Source organism: Bombus vosnesenskii, unplaced genomic scaffold, assembly GCF_011952255.1.
Source record: "Bombus vosnesenskii isolate JDL3184/JDL3185 unplaced genomic scaffold, Bvos_JDL3184-5_v1.1 scf7180000013607, whole genome shotgun sequence".
Classification (NCBI taxonomy): Eukaryota; Metazoa; Arthropoda; class Insecta; order Hymenoptera; family Apidae; genus Bombus; species Bombus vosnesenskii.
This window is the reverse complement of record NW_022883146.1, coordinates 577,437-596,214: the sequence shown is the minus strand read 5'-3', so window position 1 is coordinate 596,214 and position 18,778 is coordinate 577,437. Positions and strand designations below refer to the sequence as shown.

At 40.4% G+C, this 18,778-nt stretch overlaps 2 protein-coding genes across 6 annotated transcripts in view; one reads left to right on the top strand and one right to left on the bottom strand.

The window, feature by feature from the left end:
• Window positions 1–3,523: 3,523 nt before the first annotated feature.
• LOC117238802 (very-long-chain enoyl-CoA reductase) overlaps window positions 3,524–18,778 on the top strand; it is a 144,540-nt gene continuing 129,285 nt past the window's right edge. The window contains exons 1-2 of the mRNA XM_033504012.1: window positions 3,524–3,660; window positions 3,950–4,092. Coding sequence (XP_033359903.1) covers window positions 3,647–3,660; window positions 3,950–4,092 — 157 coding nt within the window. The 5' untranslated portion in view covers window positions 3,524–3,646. The remainder of the gene's footprint in view (window positions 3,661–3,949; window positions 4,093–18,778) is intronic.
• Window positions 6,621–18,778, bottom strand: part of LOC117238801 (facilitated trehalose transporter Tret1-2 homolog) — a 120,248-nt gene continuing 108,090 nt past the window's right edge. For 4 of the 5 annotated variants that reach the window (XM_033504007.1, XM_033504008.1, XM_033504005.1 and 1 more), the window contains 6 exons: window positions 15,343–15,476; window positions 13,748–13,994; window positions 12,854–13,138; window positions 12,416–12,668; window positions 11,923–12,263; window positions 11,314–11,451 (listed from right to left, as the gene is read on the bottom strand). In XM_033504007.1, coding sequence (XP_033359898.1) covers window positions 11,314–11,451; window positions 11,923–12,263; window positions 12,416–12,668; window positions 12,854–13,138; window positions 13,748–13,994; window positions 15,343–15,476 — 1,398 coding nt within the window. Of the gene's footprint in view, window positions 11,452–11,922; window positions 12,264–12,415; window positions 12,669–12,853; window positions 13,139–13,747; window positions 13,995–15,342; window positions 15,477–18,778 lie in introns of all 5 variants that reach the window. The other variant, XM_033504009.1, reaches the window with a different exon arrangement.

The window sequence follows — 18,778 nt, the reverse complement described above, 5'->3', positions numbered from 1 at the left end:
TGGTTAATTGTTTCGGACAGAAATTCACGACTGCGCCGGTTCCGCCGGCCTCTCCACCCGATTCGGATATTTAGGTCGCGGATGAAGGGCTGTGAGAGCGTTTCTTTCCAGGTGAAATCCTGAGAGACGCGCGCCTATCTACTGGTAAAAAATTTGTGTGCCGCGATAGAGGATATCCATCTTCGGCGAGAAACGATGTTCCATGTAGGCTCGAACGCGCAATTTATGGATACGTAAGAACGATTACTTCTCGTGTTCCATAGAAAACCATGGACTCGAGCGGAGATCGAAATCAATGTAAGAAATTGCGGAGAATCTAAGTATACATACTCCTTGAATTTTAATCCACAGCATTTGATAATTGTTCAAGTATAAACGATTATATATTGTATCTTAAAATAACGTGTACAAACGCGTTGATATTTGCTTTCGGTTTATCCTAAACTATAGCTGCGATTAAATCGCTATTCTACGAAATTCTATTGGCTTGGCAACTAAGTGGTTGCGCATTTTGTCAATACCGTCTAATGACAAAATCCGCAATCACTTAGTTGCCAAGCCAATATATACGTCTTATCAGTAGAGCCTCTTAATCATTTTTCTATCGTTCTTTAAGTATGATTATAGTCATCTAATATTATTAGGTTGTCCGAGAAGTGTCTTTCTTTTACAGACACGTCTTTTACAACGCAATGCATCTTGATACAAATAGGAAATTCAATCTGTCGAACGTCGTGATCTTTATTTTGATAGAACAAAATGGACCATACGTAATTCGGTAAAATAATATGAAACGAAAAATGTTGTGCATCTATTATTTCCTTATAAAACGAAAAAAACATTTCGGACGATCTAATATTCAATTAGTAACATGAACAGTTAATATCAATTGACTATTTACATACATAGCGAAACTTGTGCATGTGCTACTAATGTAACTTCCCTACATCAATCGACAACGACTATACAAAACGATCATCCAAAAAGACCGCGGGCAAACCAGCTGGAGTTCATCTGATTGAAAAATCTTGCAAACAAAAGAGGCGTTTTGAAACTCGAGGCACGCATTCGCACGCGTGGCCTCGCGTGCGAAATAACGCGGCCCACGTTTGTAAAGAAGCGTTTCGCGGAATCGTTAGGAAGATGGTCGAAAAAGACACGCGATTAAGGTCAATTCCGGTCGCGCGGTTTTAATAAACGAGACCTTGCGCCGACACAGGTTTTAACGCACCCCAGAAACGCGCGCACTTAATCGGAATGACCTGTATTTCAACGTCGTTTCTTTCTATTGTCTCTTTCTCTTTTTCTCCCTTTGCATTTGTTCGAGCAGCACAGCTACGGTTTTTATTAAAGTCTCTTTCCGATTCGCGGGGATATAGCCGTGCCGTGTAAATAGCGTCGATAAGAGGCAGGCACTCGCGACGAGAACGCGAAGTAACCCTTTGCGTCTTCAAACGAGCGTATTCTGGCTCAAGGATCGAGGGAGGGACGCATCATCGAGAAACGAGTACAACCGAGGAACGTTCAGCTCGCAAATTAATTATACTTTTGTAAGGAGTTCCTTTTTCCTTCTATGACAGTCGCTCGTTTGTAAATCGTGACACAATTCCTTCGTTGACGATTTACTAACTCGTTATGTTGCACCAAAACGAGAGGAATTTCGATAACACAGATCCCCCACCCTCCTATCCCATTTATTAACAAGTTTGAACCGTTGCCTCATCGATGATCGATATCGAACTTGGCGTTTCAGTCGCGTGCGTGACCGATATCGGACGGTTTAATTAAAAAATTTTGCAGAACGGACGATTTCAGCCGCGAGTGCTGCCAGCGATAATAAAAAGATGCATCCGACGTAAAATGCTTCATATAGGATATAGATTGCCTCGGTTTTTCGAAAATTAAAATGCTTTTTTTCGTAAATATCTATTTTCCAAACTGAAGCAACGTTTGATACAAACAATTCGTTCCATGTCGATATATTATTTTTCTATAAAGGTTATATATTCTGAACTGCCCTCTGTAGGTACGTAACTGACTGGTTTCTCGAATATCGATAACGTTCGATAATCGAAATAACGGAATAAGGAATAGAGTTTCCGGTTTTGAATGCGTATTGAAAATATATACCTTAACTACACGTATACGTGTGTATTTTAAGTATGCGTGAAATCGAGATCTGTAGTGAAGAAGATTTGGCGCCAAAATTGTTAATGGCGACTTCATATACATTCTGCATGTACATATGTATAACTAATGTCATATTCACGCAAGCTCTCAACTTTCAGAAAGAGAAACTTTAACAATTAATCGAACGAAGCTGTTTGTAATATTCATTTGGCGCCATAATATCATCCCAAGGGTTGGTTAAGCGCATACGAATCGCGTACGAATTGCATGCGATTGTATATCCGTTGTATTGATGTCACGTATTTTGAAATAAACCGCACGACCGATATGCATGCCCAAACATAGTAAAGAATCGGCAATCGTGTGCTACGTTGAATTATCCGATTCTTACATATACGGATATAGAGAACGAATTATTCTTACTTGGCTTTCAAATTGCCTTCCAGCACATCGGCGCCTCCGCCTTTCCTTGTGGTCGGGAAATTCTATCATGGAAACTTGCGATCATACGTGCGTGAAAACTTGTCACTTGCATTTCATTCCGCATTCGATACCGTCTACGTAGTAAGAATAAAACTACACCTTACTCGAGTTTTAACAGAAACATATCGCCATTTCGGAGCACTCTCGAATGTACTATATCGCCATCTCTCGTAGCGAGTGAAATTACAGTCGATAGATTGGCTATGATCGATACGGTTTCATTTTACGGTGCTTCTCTTGAGACGCCATTTTCCAAAAATTTGAATTTACAACACATTCGCGGGAGTATCGTGTTTGGTAACGGCTCGTGACTCGACAAAGTGGATGCTATTGAAATTGTAACAGAGCGTGACGACGGTGCTGAATTGAAATGTGTTGGCGTTTATGTTTGCAGTCGCAATTGGGTTCAAGTGGTAAAGGTAATTTGATGAAATACTTAATTCAAGAAATGTGAATACAGCTTCTTTTATACTTATGAAAAGTTCTCGAACATCTCATGTTGCTATATACGTATGTATACCTACATTATATGCTCTCCATATAATATTGCCTGGTATTACATTTATTCCTTTTAAGCTAGACGAGAATATATATTTTTTATTATACGTACGTACATAACGTACACAACGGCATAATTATAAGTACATCTTGCACGTATTTTTAGAACATGGAGATTGTTAAATAATTTCGTTATTGATCAATTTCAGTATTTAAAGAAATGAAAATGGAAAATGAGAAAGATTCAATTCTTTAATTTTCAATGATATTCAATTCATGAAAATTTGCAAATTGTAGTTCCTTATTCTTTAATCTGTATTGAATTGCGAGCGTTCGATGCATACCATATCTCAATATATAGAATTTTATTTCTTCCCAGTTTAGAGGTCGCCATGTTCCATGCGCACGGCGCCATCTGCCATTCGTCGCGAATTATCGTCAAGAATTCATTCAAGTTGCGCGCGTTCTCTCCATTTGACAAGTGTTTCGTGTTGTGTAGCCCGGTGAATTCTAGCGTAGAACGATCCAAAAGAAAATGGGTGTTACTGTGTAAGTAAATTTACAACTAAAAATATTTCTCCTGTTTACCCTTATTTACAATTTGAACGATCGTGGACACTTAATTTTATATACTATACGTATTCGCTTTAACTTTTGACATTTAGAGGTTATGTCGAAATAGCACATGTTAGAATAGAACGAGCGTTCTAGAATGTTTTGTCTCAATTGTTATGATATTCTCTTAATATTGCGGTCGTCACAAGTATTTTTACTTCTCTAAATACAAAACTAACGCTCTTCAGTACCTCGTTAGTAACCGGCGTTTTGTATTTATCAGTTTGCAGCAATATCCGATGACAGAAAACAAAACCGGACCGCAAACGATCGAGTTCCTGACAAAACGAGTCGTCGCTCTTGGTGCAGTGCAAACCGGCCAATTTTTAGTGGACTGTGAGACGTACGTTTCGGTGCCGCAATTGGGTGAGTGTTTTCACATTTTGAAATTGAATTTTCGTCATTTTAGTTGCTCAAATGCAGCGTAGTACGTCGTCTCGAGCACAGATGGCTATAATTGTACGTCTGCGAGAGAAGCTTCACAAAATGAACAAAATTTATCATCTTTTATTGTGATATATTGCGATATACATATAGGCAAAGTAATAAGGGCAAAAAGATCATATCTCTTAATCTGTGAAAGTATTATGTGTCTATGAAGATATATATAGGATCGTTTAGTATACTACATGTAGGAAATGTTGGTAAGAAGAGAATAAGAAAAACGATCGTTTGACGATTATATCTGCTTTTTCTTTTGGCATTTTATGTAGGTGTATATGGATTTCTATACAAACACGCAAGTAGTTGGTTCCGCCGAAGGTCATTTAGCGCTTGGATCATCCGTTATTTCTAGAGAGGTACAAATGCAGACGCTAACGAATTACGATTTTTAAGTACATACTCATTCGTAGCTCAAATACAAGATATACTCGTTCGATACGTGCACGTCTCTTTGAATGCAAATTCTCATACCACCGTGTCGGCAGGATTGTTTTGTGCTATTATTCGTATCTCTTCGATCGACTTTGCCCCGTTCAAGAAATATCCACAGATAACGTGTGATTACTTCTGTCTATTTTTAGAATCGTTCTCGTAACTAAATTAGCCTAATTATATGTATATATGATGTAATCAAAGGAATCCATAATAGAAATGTGATAAGCATAAGTCGAAGTTCAATCGAAGAACCACGAACTCTTACAGCAGCGTATTTTATATTACAGTTTGCGTATCGTGTTCGATCGTGGGTCGCGATCTTTTTTACGGTGGTCGTAATGCGAATTAATCGTCCCGCTTTGATTCGAATTCCGCGCATCACTGATCGATCGTAAAGATGATGCGCGAACATATAAACGCGTTTCTTAATTCGCGAAGGTACAAACGAGCTACGTCTAAGCGTCATTACAAAAATATTAAATCTAGCAAGCGAAGCTAGGCGCGGACCTTCCAGGCTAGGTCAGGTATATGTTTATATATATATGTCGGAGATGGAAGGATATCGGGGTTTCCCTTTTGGAATGTTGGGAAAAACCCCAATACCCTAGTCCAGATTTTTACTATAGCTACACTTAAGTAATAAAACTAAGAAATAGTTTTAATGTTCTAATTCAATTTTATGACGATGGGCTTGGGCCCGAAGTGACATAACGGATCACTGGACGTAGCTATGGTCAACGGGATGACGAATGCGATGTGATACACGTCTGACTCAATGTATAAGTCAAACTTATCTGACTGAACTGATCCGCAGTCCAAGTGGAACTGCCGTTATATATTCTTCTCCCCGCCTCTCAGGTCAATCTTTGTTTTTAAGGAGAGCTATATAATTATTCCATTCTCTGTTTGGTACAGTGACCCGTTATGTCACTTCGAGCCCAAGCCCATCGTCATAAAATTGAATCAGAACATTAAAACTATTTTTTAGTTTCAACATTCGAAAAGGGAAACCCCGATGTCCTTCCATCTCCGACATATATTATATATATATTATATATAATATACATACATGTAAGTTCATATTACTCTATATATATCCTTAATGTATGCAGCTTTTGAAAAATACGTTCTGTCGGAATATTCTCTTCCCTGATTAGCTTTATCTACATACAAACGTTCGAACATCCCATTCGGTGACGGCCAGCGCTTCCTTCGAATGTCCTTTCTTCTTTTATTGTCGATAACTTGTAAATAGTTCGCGTTTAATTTATTGTCGATATATAGAAGACGTAATTATGTATAATGTATATAGAGGCTACTTAACAGACCGTGGCGTTCTCAATGCCCGGATGCACTACCACTTTTGCTTTGCAAATTTTTCATTCTTTAACATATTCCATTAATGTTTCTATTTCTTTTCTCATTTCATAATAACAGACTTTCCAAACTTCAGCAACTTGTATTATCCTTATATCAATTTCAATGCACACATTTACAAGCAACTTTCATTGTCCTTGTTCTGATACATGTATATACAGCGTACACGCACATACACACTCACGCACGATATACGCACACAAATATGTATACGAACGCGTATTTGATGCGGGCCACAGAATTTTTCGAAATAAATATTTTTATCCGAGCCGCGATGAAAAAGATAATTCGATCGGCCATTTCACCAACTCCATCGATGCGTTAATAAATTTTTTGATTGCACTTTGCTCAATGTGTACCGTAAACCCAATGTTTCTCCTTGCATTTTTGCCTTTCTCGCGTTTTTTCTTTTTTTTTTGTTTTGTTTAATGAACAAATCATTTCCGCTAAATGTTAGTATCACACCACGGCCTGCGTCATCAAACTCACGGTCTTTCAAGTAATAATTGCATAGCTACGCGTGCATTATGTAATACGAATTCTAATCTGACTTTCCACTCGCTGTTTACTACGTCTACGGATTACGATAATACCTTCAATTCACGAAAGTGCACAGTGCAGATTTTTATTTTTTACTCTTTTTTTTTTCTTGTTTCCTTTACGTTATTTCGCTCGCTGCGTGTCTGTGTATATTATTTTACTTAGCTATTAACTAGCCGAAAGAGAGGTGTTCCGATTAATTAGGAAAGATGTGAGGGTGTTTATCGCTACTACTTGTACAGTTGTTCCGGAGAATTTATACCTCTACACCTATTCAGCCCTTCTAGACCATATTCTTAAAACATTTATATACTTATCGTTCGGCGCAGTACACTAAGGAAAAAGGAGATAGTCTCACGATGGTCGAAGAATTATTCTGTACAATTTATAATGTGTATATATTTATATATTCATATATAGAATCCCGGAGTATCTTTTCTTTTTTTTTTTCTTTTTGATTTATTTTTATTCTTATTCTATGTGCACCCGTTTCACGAGTATTGCACCTGCGTTAACTTAATTGTAAAGTTTCATTTATTCAATACTGCGTCCAAGCCCTTGAGCATTATAAGGTTCATTTAGATGGTAGGTTTGAGATTCGAAGATGCTGCGCTCTCGTTTCTATTTGTAGACAGTGACACGCGTCTGGAAAATTTGATGAAACTCTACGTTAACTTTTGAAGAAATTTATTTTTATTGTTAGTATGCTCGGTATCTAACGGAAAGGTGGCAAATGGAAGTAATTGGAGTTACGTTTAAAGCGAAAGGGAGAGACATCGATCACCGTCCACAAAAGTAACCGATCCGTTCTTTCCTTCCCTCTTTCCTCTGAACATTTTAAGTACAAGTTTCCCTATTTCTATTGTACGTCGGAGGACCCAGCACTCTTCGTTAGAATATTGGATATGGCAGGGATATGACTCACGGGGTTATAAACGATTACAAATATAAGAAATCCTGCCGATAGACTACACGGAAAAAAATATCGTTTGACTCTATTATTTTATTACCAATGAATGAAGCATCTGTTTAAATGAAATTCGTAATTAATTTGATGAAAACTAGATGTTCCTGATATGTCGATATCGATTTAATATCCCTGATATCGGGCGCTTAATTAATTGGAATTCGTTAAATCTATGATTAAACAGCGACATTTTTTAGAAAAATATCAGAACGACTGAACGTAAACTCTTAACGAATGGAACTTCTTCGTTCTATAGATACATGGAGTCTCTTCTTTTCTCACGTGAAACGATAATAACTCGTGGTGAATATTTTCATCCGTGAAGACCAGGCGTTCGATCACAGAGTGCAGAAATCATTTCTGCAAAGTCGACGCTGACGAGTTCTACAAACTATATAAAAATACAAAATACAAATGCCGTTTCCTCGAATACCTTCCCTCAAAAGACTCCTCTCTCGGGTTCCAGATTCGACGATATCATTGCACGAATCTTACCCTATACACCAAACGCTTATCTCATCGAAAATTGTAGAAAAATTCATCATCGATCACAGTCGTATCCTCGATCGAACTCGCATACTATGTTCAAAAGAGTCACGACTGTCATCCACGTTACAATAGGACAAGCTTTTCAAGTTTCCATCTACGCACGCGTGTCTCGTGAGTTTGGCAATGGTTAGTTACAGTATTGTCGCAAAAATGTTGTTCACCGCGTCCGAACAGTTGCACGATCGGTATTACATAAGTGTTCGTACTGGTAATATGTATATAATGTACAATAATAGTCGATTTATACAATAGGTACTTAAGTATGAAAGATAGTACGCGTAATATGTATAATATATCTACAGTTAATAATATTGTCATCATTAAGTCAATAGTGGCCATTGTTAGAAACGTGGAACGAGCCTCCCTCCTCCGTGTGTTTATACTTATAGCCGCGACAAGTAAAATATTCTCTGTTCTGTCGTGTCTAAGTTATTTTCTCTCTCTTCTACATTCTTTCCTCGGCGATAGAGTTTACGTCACGATTTACGTTCACGGTGTATATAATACACCGTATATCACGGTCGTGCGAATAGCGTTAAATTGGCGGAAAAGCAAGGAACACTTCCTCGGCCACGCTCAGTCGATCACATCATCTGGTTACGTTCCAGTCGTTTCGTTTCATACGATCGTCGTATTGAATAAAAAATACATATATCCTTCGTTCGTTGGTGCACGTTCATCACGTGGAGTAGAAATTTCCATTATTTTCCCATCGATTTAACAGAAACGCGTGTATCGTATTTCAATGGAGAAACAACTTGTTCCACGTTCTCCTTGGCGTTCTTACTTGGCCAACGAAACTGCTAAAACCACTAGGTTTGAACATCAGTCAGTCATACGCGCTTTCGAAACAACAAGAACTTGCTTTCTGGAAGAAAAGTGGAATTTTCCGTTTGTTATACTATCACGTTCTATTTAGTTAATTAGCTTTTCACGTGTTAGCCACGATTCGAAACTCGAAGACGTAAGTTGAAAATATCACGGTGAATCTTGAAGTGTTTAGAGAAACGTCGACGACAATCGACGGACCAGTCTATCGATTCTATTCTAAACAATTTATATTAATATATATATATATATATGTATATATATACGACTATTATTTTTTCCTGGTTGTTTCTTCTTTTGTTTATATATATTTATACATGTACGTACGTATTCTGCGTTATTATCTGTACGTCTATATTTGCGTGCTCTCAGAAAAGGCACGTTGCACGGAAGAGCGTTCTTTATCTTTTTTTTCTTTTTTCTTTTGTTTTCTTTTTTGTATTGTTTCGACGAGATCCATCTTTCTTTTCGGGTGCGTGTAATCCGCAAGTATTCGTTCTACGTAGTTTCGATAGTTACGGAAAATAACGTATGCTAATTTAATGCGCTTCTTGGTCAAAATATCGTTCAACGTTTCACAAGGCAAATCACGAAGATGGTTATCTAATACGAATTTATGTAATTCAGTCGTGTCGTTTGAAAACAGATCTTATTCCTTCATTTAACGATTTATAATATCGAAAGTGAGCATAAAACTGGTCAGAGAGAGGAGAAATTAACACTCGAACGTCTCGCTGCGTTCTTCAATTTCTAACAAGTTACCCGCTATTAATCGTTAACCTCTATTCTACGTTCATATAAATTGTACCTTTTTTGATTACTCGATACAAGTCTTTTAGAATGTTTTACACGTCAAGTATTCGAAGATGATTAGAAAGGGAGACTCGACGCGTTCGTTCGATCGAATGTACGCGTTTCTGACCAATCTTATACGCTAGCTGATGAATCATGAAATATTACGTTCATATTCATTTCTATCGTCTCGTCAACTGAAAAAAGCTCGTATCAAATCGATCAAGGAACTCAATAATCTAACGTCATTGCTAATGAGATCTTGCTGTGGTAAAAATCAAGTCGTTTCAATACCCTTCGATGTAGCAAATAAACAATTATCTCTGTTACCAGAGACTCTCGGTGGTTCGTCGTGGAAAGAAAATCTTCTAATACTTAAATATATTCTAAACGTCGCGAAAACATCACGATTCCAATTCGCGTCAATCGAAAGCTTAATCGGAAAAATACATCGGAAGAACGAGCGTCGTGAAAATCAGGTCACCAAGCTTCCTCGTTCTCAACGAATCATTAAGCATATCGGGTAGACGATGATCCATCGACGAAGAACGCTTTGATCGACTATTATCGTCAACCCTATTGCGTTTCTTCGTGCATCACAAGTAGCACGTTTTGTAATAAATGAAAGCAACCGTGTCCTTGCCGAATGTCCTGCATTCTCTCTCGTAGTGTACCTGGCCGGGCTCGTACTTGCCACCCTGCGGATATCTGTTCAGCCTGGACAAACTTCTGTAGAGTCTCAAATAATCATCTTCGAGTTGGTCCTCCCGATATCTTCGACGTCTGTAACCATCGTCCAGCAGCCTGTCGTTTCTCCATTCCCTGTTCGACGATAGAAGAGACGAATCGCCTGAATCTCGTATTCTATCGTCCAGCTCGAGGTCCGAGAGGTCCTGCAAGCTTCTCGGGTAGCTACGCCGCGATTCGAGGGAATTGGCCGGCTGATCTCTGAAATTGATGGTTCTACTTCGTCTGGGCAAAGTCGAGCTGTAAAGCCTCTCGCCCCTTCCGTGACTAATGCCGTTCCTCAGGATCGGCTTAGACCCGTTTAAATCACTCGAGACGTCCCTCCAGCTGTTGTCCTCGTACGCAGCCGTGTAATCGCGATGCCTAACTCGTCGAGGCTGCATCTCCATGTCGCGATTTACGTAATTCGAATCGATGCTTCTTTCTTCTGGATACGTATCCTTTGGATATACGTCCTTTGGGTAGGCACATCTATCTCGGCGATTTCGTCCGTTCCGACCATAACGATGCTGATTCTCCTCGAGTACTTCAGGTCGTTCGTTCAGCCGATCAGAGAATCGATAATCGTTTCGGATCACGTCTCCGTTGCTTCTATGCGTTGTGGTCGCGTTGCTGCGCGAACTTTCGTCGGTGGAACGACGCGCCGTGAAGAATCCACGGGACTGCATGAAACTCTCCACGTTTCTACCGATTCTGTTAGTTTTCTCGGCGAAGATGTTGCAATAATCGGATAATTTGCGATGATTACTCCTGTAGTTCGGTATGTGACAAGACGTCGTTGGAATATCCGTAGCTGGATTCGAATTATACAGCTCTCTCGGATCGTGTTGATTCGGATAAGCTCCTCCTGGTAGGGGTTTGTTGGATTTCTCCAGGTTCGACAAACCCCCCGTTAACGAGGCCTTATACTACCGTGCCTGTGCGTAGTCTGGATTCATCTCGTCCAGTTGTTTCCCTTTGGTCTCGGGCACGCAGCATACTACGAAACATAGTCCGCATACCGCGACTGCTGCGTAGAACCAGAATGCTCCGTGTAGACCAAACGTCTGTAACGTGATTTGGAAATATTTAACGTTGTGTCACATATGAAATGCCGTGATACGGTATATGAATAATATTATCTAATCTCGTAAGATTCTAATCCGCAAGACGACACACAGACCCATTTCACGATATCAGTTTCAAGAATTACGCAATGAGAATAACGACAATCGGTTAAAGAAGCGTAATCTCCGTTAGTTAGCTAGTTTTAGTTAGTTAGTTAATCAGGCAATAAACTACTGCATTAATGATATTTTAGTACCATACACTCATTTGGATACTATGGCAGATAAGTACCGAGGTATTTCAATTACGCACCGAAGCATGATCAGATACTGCGCTCGATTGTAGTTTATCGATCGAGCTTCTAATTAAATACCATATAGCTGGAATACCCAGACACTCGATATGCGTTAACCCGAAAGCGGTTGACGTTCTGCGCGACGTTGCGATCATACGTGATTAGGGCGTCTCACCTGCTGAAAATCCATGAAGAGCTTAATGCCGACGAACGCGCAGAAGTAGTTGAAGCTCATGCTGATGCTGGAGCCGAGGCCACGATACTGCAGGGGAAAGAGCTCGCCAATCAATAACCACGAAATTGGCGATATGCCCAAAGCTAGAGCGGTCGTGAAGACGAGCACGCAGAGCAACGGTATCCAGTCGTGCTGACCGGCCACCGCCGTGTCCGGATAGCCCAGATTTTGCGTCTGCGACATGTAATAGGCATAACTGCCGAAACCTGCTAACGCCAACGACATGAACACGGTACTGGCAATCAGCAGCGGTAGCCTACCCACGATGTCGATCAGGAATCCTGTAAAACGCAACAAAACGATGAACGAAACGTTAGGAAGTCGATGGATTTCGTTGTGCGCGTGAGAAATGGGATTTCTCTCGAATATTTTCTTTTATTCTCGTCGTTTGACGAATGCGTACAACGACAACCAGAGGCTCGGCCTACCGTACCTGATAACATAGAAGCCAATAATTGCACAAAGCCAATTGCAATGGTCGCGCCGTGAGGATTCATGCCGCCCAGAGTCTGACGGAATATAATGACCGCGTAATAATTGAACGCGTTCGCTCCAGAAAATCGCTGGAAGAACATTAACCCGCACGTGATGGCGATTGGCTTGTACAGCTCAGGTGTGAACATGCTGTTCTTGAGCGTCTGCTCGTACTGCTTCGCTCGTGACGCCAGGATATTCGTTTTGATCACCTGCAACAATCGGATAATCGAAGTTTGTAGTGCCGTGATGAATCGCTTGAAAATAGAGAAGTTACACGAGCGAAGTTCCGTTGAATCGTCGTCTGATTACGATGTAATACAATTTGCTGTACGACGAGAAGGAATGCCGATCGCATAAAAGAGGTATTCATAAGGCGAAGTATCTTTGAAATTACCTGCAGTTCGTGACGTATGTCGACCTGATCACCGCGCAGCCATTGCAAGCTCTTGGCAGCTTCGTCGTCTTTGCCATTCAGAACGAGGTACGATGGTGTCTCGGGTATAAAGAAAGTACCTAGAAAGAGCATCGACGGCGCTATGGCTACCAGCAGTGCGCTCTGTCGCCAGTTCAGGTACGTGCCTGCGATGTACGACAATAACACGCCAACGTTACCGACCACTTTCAGCATCGCCGATAGACAGCCCCTGATTCCCGGCATCGAGATTTCTGATATGTATACCTGAACGAAACGATTATTTGTTAGTAGAGGCCTCGTTTGCAATAATAAACCATAAACGGAGGAGTAAAACCGGCGAAGAATATGTAAATACCAGAAGAGAATATTTTTAACGAAAAGAAAGGAAACGTAATTATTTCTGTTAATAATTACTTATTCAATCTCTGTACATCGAACAGGTTAACAGATTTAGAAAAGCTAAATAAATATCGTAAAACATGTTTAATTGGCACTTACGATTATAGTTCTATGTTATACTAGCGCTAACAGATAAATTATAGTCTAACATCATTTATACGATCTCCGTTTATTGGGACGAGACTTTAGTGTCCCATTAAATGAACTCCTGCCGATTATATCCACTTGTTCGAACGCAAACTCGTATTATATGGAGGGAAAGTCACAGATAATGGGGAAATTCAGTGAACTTTTACCACGCGTATGGACTCTAATAATTATACAAATTGTTTGTCTTCTTATATCGAATTTCAAGCATCACGTGAATTAGCTCCGTAAATTCAAAGATACAGAAAATTAAATGACACACTGTCTGTTTTAAATGTTACTTATTTCTAGTCTTGGTATCGTATAGAAAGATAAAAGACGCTATACCTGAGCTACCATAACGATCATGCAGCAGCAAAGGCCTCCGATGAAGCTCGTGACGTATACCAATTCCAAGCAGGGTGCGATGCCCGTAAGGATCCATACGGCGGCCAGAGGCAAAGACGTGACACGGAGCGCCAATCTACGACCCCTCCTCATTATCCAATCGCCGATCATAGCACCGAACCATGCGCCCAGCATCGACAACGACGCTACCCACGAGGCTTCTTGTTGCGTCACCGAGAAAGCCGACCTGCGACAAATGGCAATACGGTTACAGATGACAGGAACTAACGTTATGCGAGGACCTAATCGTTCCCTAATACCAGGCCGCCTACTCTGGCCCTCTTCTCTCTCTCTCTCTCTCTGTCTCTCTCTCTCCTTCTGTCGTGTGGTTTTGATTAAGTCGCTGAACACGATCGATCGTTAGATCGGTCCTTGTAACGCATCGATCTTCGTAACCGGTTCAAGGATAGCTAACCAGTTGATGTGCTCTATTCCGACCAATATGTTGCCTTATTCGTCGATTAATTCGAGCCAATTATGCATCGTTTATGCGTTATAACCTATTTTATATGGTAAAAGAAAACCGTGAAAGGTTGTTAACTGAAGGAGTTGATATAATACGATAATGATGATGAGTTATCATTTTTGGAGCAGAGATCTGTGTATCGTGGTTGAATGTCATCTTAGACTCGGTGCAAATTAGTCGTGCAAATATTTTAAAATGTCTTAGATTGTCCGAAAAGTGTCTTTCTTTTACAGACACGTCTTTTACAACGACGCATCTTTGTACAAACATGAAACCTAATCCGTCAAACGTTATGATCTTTATCTTGATAGAACAAAGTGGATCATACGTAATTTGTAAAATAATATAAAACGGAAAATGTGCATCCATTATTTCCTTATAAAGAAACTTTTCGGACGACCTAATACTTAAAGATTTCTCGCATATATTCGCTGAATCTATATCTCAATTACAGTGACGAATGAAGCGTGTGACAACCGAAATGCATATACCGATAAGAAGCCATATATTTGTTCGCCCTGACATTTTCATTATAGCTTTATAATCGATTTTGTAGCGTTTAGTTGCGATTAAAAACACAAATCGTTCGTCGTAAATTTCATGGTTACGTAAAGAATGTAAACAGTCGAATAATATTGAAGGCATATAGCTAATGAACACAGTATTCTCGCCACTTTATGTGGCGTGCTTCGTTTATAATGCAACGTGATAAAACCGAGCCACTATCGCGGGGAAAGTGTGCGACAGCCAGCTCGAAACGGAACAGAGTGACGTTAATGCATTTGTTAAGTGAATTATCTAAGACCCAAGATATTCGCCCGCGCTTTATTACGACCCGGCGAAGTATCTCGTCGGGTTTATTTAATTTGCTTATCTACCGACCGACGCTAATCGTTACCGGACACGACACATCTAACTCACAATTACTTATGAAGTTTCACTTTTCCTGTTTGCACATTAACGCCCGTGTTACGCTGCTCTACGTCTACGTCGTTTCTTAACGCAACTTACACGCTGCTCGCTATGATCTAAATCGCGTAGAACTTTTGCGCGTGAAAAGATTACTTACCCAGTGTCGTTGTTTGATGTTTGATAAAGGTGAGGTGGTTGGTTGTCTAGAATGGAGTCCAAGGCTGGTGAGGTGTAACCCTTTGCCAGGCCTGAGGACAGTGTTCCCATAGACAGCGCTAGGGTGGCCAACACCTACGAAGATATGCAAATTTGTTATGTTAATTCTTCGCCTGCCAAATCGCTTTAAAGTGTCTGTCGTTTTGAGATTACGCGTGAAATAGGAACTGCTGTGTTTTAGGTATTCAACGGTTTAGGTTTTCAGTTTTATAATCTTTACTATCTTTGATATATCTCGTAAACTGTGGTAAGTGTGTAAACATTATTTGTTTCTGGTGGTAGAGTGTATAAAATATATTAGATCAATTTAGTTCAAATTGGAAATACAGAAGAACAAAAAACAGTTCGAATAAAATAGAATCTATAACAGAATTTCTTTGCCATAGACATTACTCCCTAATAGAACCCATAGAAAATATCGTAGGTTACCATAAACAAAGTCATTCCTAATATTCTTCATCTGTTTACTAAACTTTTCATTCTCTCCCGTTCTTTCCACGTCTATAACAAGAACGTCACTTGCCCCGAACCAAAAAGATCCAGTAGGTACGTAGGCAAAAATTGTAAAAAAATCTCAGCGCTAGAAACTAATCAAGACACAAATTTCAATAAAAAAAAAAACACGACAAATTATAGGTCGAAAAGTACTTGTGCGGATTTATCAGGAATTTAGGAATCCGGAAAGATTTATCAGGTCTATGAAGATCGTAAGTTTCGTAAGTTAAGGGTAGTCGGAGGGTTGCGAATTCCTTCATTGGCAAATATAGCAATGCCAGCGATGTATATCGCGGAGGCTGCATATCGCAGGTTGCAATCGTCGGACAAATTGTTGGCCGCAAATTGAAAGCAGATCTCTACCCTCGCAAGGAATACTGAACATTTCGCATTGGGCCAGGCTCGTGCACACGCATCCTCGGCAACGATCGAGCCGAGCGCGTGACAATGCTCGAGAACGCTCGAGTTCCTCGTGTGTAGAAACCACCGATTTTATGGTGCAGGGAGCCGAAATTACGGCGCGATGGAATCTCGCGCGGAGGAATGCGAAACGTTGTTGCAACCAATCTCTCTATCTCTCTCACTCGCTCGCTCATTCACTCGTTCACTCATTCTCTTTCTCATGAATCCTCGAGCCTTTGCGATGAAAGGCTAGCGTTCGCGCGTTTCGATAAACCTCAGAGAACAGATTTCCTCTACTGGCCGATCTCGTTTCCGCGTGGAAATGGATCGTAAAATCGTTGAAAAAGCAAACCTGCGTGGTTGTTGATTAATCGCAGTAGTCTAGTTACTTAGGAACGATGGATTTGCGACACGGTCGTTTATAAACGTTGCAAATTATTCATCCCATGTGTGCACAGATCTAAGCGCCACGACCGCTTTTCACAATATCTCTTCCTCGGTTGCGTCACCGCGCGTGCCTCGTTTGTGTTACTGCAAAGTAAAATACACAAACATGGTGGCAGTAAAATACACTCGCGGATAGCCACTGCTCGTGCTGCAGCTTCTGCAACCATTAAGTTCTTGAAACTTCCGGGATTCTCCAGCTTTGCTGCCCTTCATACCTACGTCTGGAATACCGAAAATCCTCGATATCCAAGAGGACTCTGCACGTAGTAGACTTCTATAGAATTCTCAGTTATATACATAATACGTGTGTCTAGTGTTTAGCATCGTCAATTCGACCTCCAAAGTCGTAATTTCTGTTTCCTTTTACTTACTTTTCAGCGTGTATAGTTAGACAGTGTTTATACTCGAACAGCTACTGTAGCGTAATATACATTCGCACCTTTGATTTTACGATTTGTTGAATGACAACAGAAACCCACTCGACCGTGTAAATCATTCTCGTGCTATTCGAATCTGTACTTTTTACGCGGGAAATCCAATTTTATTGGCAGTATCTGTTCCGGCAAGTCGATCTGCTAGATAGTGTAGAACTACTTATTCGTGTGAATAAGAAATAGAGATGACATCAACCGCTCGAGCCAGACAGCATGTGAAAAATATTCGTGTCGAGGTATTCGATATTCTTTTCCGAGCGAATTTTTCCGCTCTTATGTCGGTCAGCTCACCGAGAATATAATTATTTATGAGCTATAATTGTAGGTAATGCAGGGTGTGCCTGCAATTATTGTGCAATTTCGTGATCTCGACGAGGTTGCTTCGCGTAAAATAAATTGCCACGTTTAAAGATCGCGAGATAAATGCATTAATTCATCGTGAAAGAGGGCAAAATTGTCCGCTTATTGAATTATGGCCAGCAGATAATTCAATTGCCGCGTAATGCAGTATTGATCGGTGGCTGTCAAAAATAATGATCGCTGCTCCATTCGATTCTCATCTCCGATTGCGGATAGAGACATCCGCTCTTAATTAGTCGTTCGGTTAGTTCCTATGCTTTTAAATAATACATCATTTTCTTGCGTAATTCGGTCATAAATTTGAAATAATTAAAATAAACTAGACTTAAGACTAAATGAAATACTCTTGTACACTGTTCCTCGGTTGTTGTCTCTGTTAACTTATCGACTACCTTTAACGAACTTTTCTAAGGTGGCACTAATATCAGGAAAGTAAGAAAAAGATTTGAAAATCTCGCAAATCTCTAAAATTTTAATCCGCCATTTCCTCTCGCGATAAATCTCCCGAACAAAATAACGAACACGTCGGAAGCAACCGGAAGGCGTGGCGGAAAAATTGCAAATGCGATGGTCGCGAACGAGTTCACCGTAACGCGGTGTCGCGGTACAGCTTTGCCGCTGAATCCGTAAAGCCGTGTCACTCGCACCTGTTCTAAAATCCTGTCGATATTTTATATTAAACTCTAGCGAGCACACACGTGTCGCCTGTTGTGTTTCATCCACACACACACACACACACTTGTGTTTCGTCGCTATTTGGACGTTGAATCTCTGTTACAGTTCGCAGCATTACTTAGGAATTTTCTGTCGCGTGTATTTTGTTCGTGAACACGTCCAAAAATCACACGCACACTGCGTGTTTCATTGCTGGTCCGACACTAAAATTTTGTTCTGCTGTGGAAAAGAAATTTTGCGTCGCGTGCCTGGCATCCGCGAAAATATCCAAAAATCACAAGCGCACGGTACACGTCATCGTAGTTTCAATGAATTTCACTGAGATTGTTATAGTTCGTAGCGTCGCTTAAAAGGAATTTTAAAAGACACGCGTCCTATGCCGATCCCACATAAATTTGCATAAACTTTCGATATTCCGCCGGCGTATTAGAGGCTATTAAACGCGACACAGCGATAACCTTTCCGCCAGAGACGTCGATATGCTGGCTCTGCGAACAATGATGCGTGGGTCGCGAACCGCTTTTCAAAGCTTTTTATTGCAGCGACATGGATCGTGCGAAAATC